General features: G+C 35.3%; 1 protein-coding gene and 1 non-coding gene across 2 annotated transcripts; one reads left to right on the plus strand and one right to left on the minus strand.

Annotated features, from left to right (window-relative positions):
* Positions 1-1,084: 1,084 nt before the first annotated feature.
* Positions 1,085-4,605, plus strand: LOC113275021 (probable fructokinase-7). Its single transcript, XM_026524446.1, has 7 exons — positions 1,085-1,255; positions 2,008-2,222; positions 2,303-2,515; positions 2,680-2,877; positions 2,999-3,139; positions 3,264-3,380; positions 4,185-4,605. The coding sequence occupies exons 1-7, from the start codon at positions 1,234-1,236 to the stop codon at positions 4,317-4,319; spliced, it is 1,041 nt and encodes a 346-aa protein (XP_026380231.1). The 5' UTR covers positions 1,085-1,233; the 3' UTR covers positions 4,320-4,605.
* A 333-nt stretch (positions 4,606-4,938) lies between these two features.
* TRNAL-UAA lies at positions 4,939-5,021 on the minus strand. The gene has a single exon. It is a non-coding gene; the product is annotated as a tRNA-Leu (tRNA).
* Between the last annotated feature and the right edge of the window lie 622 nt (positions 5,022-5,643).

Here is a 5,643-nt window from a genome sequence, read left to right on the forward strand (position 1 = left end):
ATACACTGGCTAAAAACTGGAGTGGTGTTACACGTGTCAGACACCCAGTTGTTTAGTTATAATCACCCAACTCCCATAAGAAAAAAAACAGCTGAAATGAAATTCTCAATTTTTGTTTTTCTCCAGCACCATTATCCTACCAAACAAGAGAAGGACAGTTTTCTCCAACACTTCAACTGAACACTGACAAATGAAACCTAATTTACAAACAAGAATCACGAATTTTATTAAGAGAACATAACATTTTGTCACTAAAAGAAAAAAAAAATAGCCCAACACCCTCTATTAATTAGCTAATTTCCCATAGAATTAAGACAAAACCACCCTTGCTTCTACCATTAATCGATTATTCCAAACAAAAAAATACCGATCATTTTGCTTAGTTATTTCCATCTTTAAAATTTAGTATTTAATATCACAGTTATCCATCCATCAAGTTATTTACATTTTTAATATTTCTTAAGTCCCTTAATAATTTAAGGGAAAAAAAGGCAACAAAATCCAATTGTAATAAGTTTTATATATCAAATTACCTCAAATAAATTCATTATTGGATAACACTTATCCATGAAATTAATAGTCTAAACTAAATCACCTCTTCATAAAAAAATTCACATAAATACTCTATCTTTTATATGTGTACATTGTGCTATCAAGATAATTTATAGAAATATCACAATTTCAAATAACCAGAAGGTTCCCAGTTATGAATATCTATAATCTCTAAGTCGTTATATATTGAATGATGGTTTTTTTATCTCCGATGATTCAACGTTTCAGCTGAATTTTCTTTATCTGAGGGTTCGATTCTTCGTGATATTTGCTCTGACAATAAATGTGTTAACCCATTAAAATTGAGGAAGGGGTTCATGGTCTTAGCCAGAAATTAGTCAGGTGATTCAAGAGGTGGTCTGGCAAAACAAGATAAGCCATAATCCAGGAAAATAAAAATAATAAAAGTAAGTACTTAAAATTAGAGAAATAAAAAAAAAACCGTTAAGTTAGGCAAGAAATAGAAGGATATAGGTGGTATTATGTAAATTATTAACAAGGAGGTACTACTAATAGTAGCGCATTAGACACCTCAACTTTCAAGATTTCACCGACAACAACCACAATAACGCCAACAACAAATCAATCTCTCCCCTTAAATTCTTCATTTTCTTCTTCTTTCATTTTTATTATCTCTCAGGATTTTTCAAAGAATCCTGTGAATAATCAACAACAACAACAATGGGTAATCCTCCTTCTACAGGTACTCCTTGTTCTGTTTTCAGCATACATACATTTTTTTGATTTGATTATTGTTGTTATTGAAATGTTATAACCATCATAAGTTTATAGATACGGATTGTTTCTTAGATTTTGGTTTTTGGTGATGTTTTGATTTGTTTGAATCTTGTTTTTGTTTTTTTGCTTTTTGGCCAAGAAAACAAGAAATCTTAGAATTTTGTTCTAATGGGGTTTCGTTTTTGTTGTAATGAAGTTAAGATTTTCATTTGAAATATTGAGATCTTTGGAAACAGTACGATTACGTCAAAGATCATGAATCAATTCTTGTTTTTCTATTTTATTTTATTTTTCCATACACTTAGGAATTCGCATTGGTACATTTAGGGGTTTTGATTGGTTTTCTTTTTCATGTTTAATGTGTGAGTTCGTGGATTGGGGGAGGGTAGAAGAATCTTTGAAATTTCTGTGTAGAAAAATGATTGTTGTGTTTGATTTGGGAATTTGGGTTTCTGTACATGTCATTATTGTTGCATATCTCATTATCCCTCTCTCTCTTCATATTAATTTGATGTTGGGTATATTGGGCAAGTTTGGAAATTTGGGGATTTTAGATTTCATTCATTAGCTATCTAATTCTGGGTTTATTCACAAATTCATCATGAAGGTGTCATGTTAAAAAGATTTGTCACTTTTGAGAGATTTTGATGATTGTTTACTCTGGATGGCTGAGTTTATTCGGTCTCTGAAGATTTGATTTTGTATGTGTTTGTGTAGCTAAAAGTTCTTCGATGGTCGACCGAGATGGGAAAAGTAAAGAGAAAGATCCGCTTGTGGTTTGCTTTGGCGAGATGTTGATTGATTTTGTTCCAACTGTGGGTGGAGTTTCACTTGCAGAAGCACCAGCATTTAAGAAAGCACCAGGTGGAGCTCCTGCTAATGTTGCTGTTGGAATAGCAAGGCTTGGAGGTTCAGCAGCATTTGTTGGAAAGGTGTGCATATAAGGTCCCTCTTATATTTTGTTTCATTCTCTTTTCACTAACTCTTAAACTGATTCTACGTTTAATTTCAGGTTGGGGATGATGAGTTTGGGCATATGTTGTCCGACATCTTGAAGCAAAACAATGTGGATAATTCTGGAGTTTGTTTTGACTCCAAAGCAAGAACTGCACTGGCATTTGTGACACTTAGAGCTGATGGTGAACGCGAGTTTATGTTTTTCCGCAATCCAAGTGCAGACATGCTTCTCCGTGAATCAGAACTTAATAAAGACCTTCTGAAGAAGGTATGATACTTAAGCTCAGTAATGGTACTTGAAATTGTTTAATCATAGATTTTGGTTGTTTTTGTGTTTCACATTATCCGAAACGGTTTCTGTTTGATGCAACTCCAACTATTTCGTCACTGAGTGTCACTAAGTATTCTGTTTTTCCGTAAAACTTTGCACAGGCATCCGTCTTTCATTATGGCTCTGTGAGTTTGATCGAGGAACCATGCAGGTCAACACAACTCGCTGCTATGAAGATAGCTAAGAAGGCTGGTTGTATCCTCTCTTACGATCCAAATTTGAGATTGGCGCTGTGGCCATCACCTCAGGCTGCTAAGAAAGAAATCATGAGCATTTGGGACCAAGCAGATATCATTAAGGTATTAGCTGGTCAAACTCTTACTATCATGACTACTCAAGATTTTAGTAAATTATTAATTGTACCAAATTCAAAATAGTCCAATGGTGCTTGTGTTAAATGCGGTCTTCTTTTACTTACAGATTAGTGAGGAAGAAATTTCATTCTTGACTGATGGAGCTGATCCTTATGATGATAATGTTGTTTTAAAGAAGCTATTTTACCCTAATGTTAAGCTTTTGCTGGTGACCGAAGGATCCGAGGGCTGCAGATATTATACCAAGGTATGCACATAAATTAGATGTTCACAACTGGATGATTAAGTATTTGTCAAGTGGTAAATGGATAATAAAGTGCGAGTTTTCTTGTAAAGTAATCTTATCAGTTGTTGTATCTACTCCACAACAGGAATTTAAGGGCAAGGTTGGTGGTGTTAAAGTTGACTGTATTGATACAACTGGTGCTGGTGATGCATTTGTGAGTGGGCTGTTGAACAGTTTTTCTGCTGACCTAAATCTCTACAAGGTACTCTATCCCTCCTATATACATGAATTTTGGGTTAAAATATTTGGTTAGGTCATGTAGTTTGCATTGTTACAGACGTTTCTGTTGTCGTCTATGGTTGAATTACCTATGCAACAATGTGAAAGTTTCTTGTACTGTATATCTGTAGCCATCATTCCCCATAGAAAACTGCCTTGCTCGTAGTATCCGTTCTCCAAATGCTGCTTAGTTGTCGGGTAAATTAGATTTTGCGAAGAACAAAAATTAAGAACAAGTACTTGTCGCTCACTTTCTCTCTAACAATTCTTGTTATACGTAATTACTAAACATTATCAGGGTATTAAGATGTACGTCCTTGGAATTTTTCTGTGTTTAAAGTTGCTAGTCACAAACTAGTATTTGCGGCTAATCTCAAAATACGTCCCCATGCCATACTGAACGGTTACTGAGCAATATCTTAACTATAGGGACTAGTATGAGCTGCTCTTGTTATGAGTCGCCATTTGTCATCCCATTTGCGTATCATTTTATCCTTCATTTTTTTGCACAAAATGTACTTTTATATCCACTGAAAAAGCCACTTTCCAGTTATCATACTAACAGTCACAATAGAGCATCTAGACCTTCTCTGTCAGGGTAAAGACCAGAACACAAACTGGTGTGAAATGTGGAAAATGGAAATTACAACTCTTGCATGTTATATTCATGAAATTTGAAGTATGAGGTGCAGGGGAATTTTTCACATCTATATATTCTCGTAAGTTATAACAACGGAAGCACTCTTTTTTCTTCTGTGCATTAAAGAGTTCGTTGTGTTATGTGCAGGACGAGAAGAAATTGAGAGAAGCTCTTTTGTTTGCAAATGCCTGTGGAGCACTCACGGTCACAGAAAGAGGTGCAATTCCTGCCTTGCCTACGAAAGAAGCCGTAATTCAGGTCTTACCGAAAATTGAAGCATGAGATCCCACTCAGTTCTTTTTATTTGCTCGTCTTTTCAAACTGCTATAACCAGTTAAGGGATTCCTGGAATGTAACTAGCATTAGTAATCATTCGATCAATCTTCTTTCCATTTTGTCTCTTCTTTCCCTATCACTCATTTTACTTAAATGAACGATGTGGGGCTAAGCCCTGCTGGACAATTCAGAGTTGTGCCTGTAGAACCTTATCATCTGCTCTTGTTGTTTACCTGCGAAGTGTATATTTGAATATTATAAATAAACCTTTGAATTTACTGAAGTTTCAGTTCGTCGTCTCTGCATGCTTTTGTGCTTTGTCTGCTTAACTTTAACTACTTATGGGAATGAATTTAGACTCTGGTCTGATTTATCTGTAAGGCAAAAAGGATGGTCACCACCACCATCTGCCAGGGAAAACAAAAGCGATCGTCACAGAACTGAAAGCTGGGGAAGTAAAACCAATCATCACAGATCTAAAAACAAAGCAAACCCATGAATCTGCCCTTAAAGATGTTGCGTCATGCCAATATACGTTATGTATTTATACTTGCCTCCGGCAAAAATTACCTATCGCTTATGGAGTTTAGCTGTGGCGACAAGCAGAAGAAAAAATAAAAAAGATTGCTGGCTATGGGGTTCGAACCCATGCGCACTTATGTGCAGAAGATCTTAAGTCTTCCCCCTTAACCTCTCGGGCAAACCAGCTGATGCTGATAACGTTGGAGAAGCATTTATGGAACTAATCCACCTCTTGGTCCTCCTCCCCAATAGTGCAACCTGCCTGGGACTCTAACAACACGTTTGTTTTTTCCTCTATATAGGTAGAGTGTTCTATATAGAGGTTTACCTCTATATCTATATAAATATCACTGTATAATCTCTCTTAAAATCATGTTTGTTTGACCACTATCTAACAACTCTATATTGTGTACCCAATTTTATATATTTCTCATTTTACCTTTATAATATTCAAAAAATCCACGAATATCCATTACAACCAAAGATGTTCAAAAATTCCAAAAGGAAAAAAATGTATTAGAAAATACAACCAAAGATGTTCACTTTTTCTGAGACGGAGCGAAAGTATAACTTTTTTCTGAAACGGGGTAAAAATATCACTTTTTCTGAAACAGATCAAAAATATCACTTTATCTGAAACGGGCGAAAGTATCACTTTATCTGAAACGGGCGAAAGTATCACTTTATCTGAAACGGGCGAAAGTATCACTTTTTCTGAAACGGAAAAAAAAAATCACCTTTTCTGAAACAGGGCAAAAATCACTTTTTCTGAAACGGGGCAAAAACATAACTTTTTCTGAAACAGAAC

The sequence above is a fragment of the Papaver somniferum genome, chromosome 4, assembly GCF_003573695.1.
Source record: "Papaver somniferum cultivar HN1 chromosome 4, ASM357369v1, whole genome shotgun sequence".
Lineage (NCBI taxonomy): Eukaryota > Viridiplantae > Streptophyta > Magnoliopsida > Ranunculales > Papaveraceae > Papaver > Papaver somniferum.

Bases quoted from the DNA above. Each gene is read 5' to 3' on its own strand.
- LOC113275021 (XM_026524446.1), top strand. From the start codon at position 1,234: ATGGGTAATCCTCCTTCTACAG. The intron at 3,140-3,263 runs GTATGCACATAA...ACTCCACAACAG, and splicing joins GCTGCAGATATTATACCAAG to GAATTTAAGGGCAAGGTTGG. The intron at 3,381-4,184 runs GTACTCTATCCC...TGTTATGTGCAG, and splicing joins CTGACCTAAATCTCTACAAG to GACGAGAAGAAATTGAGAGA.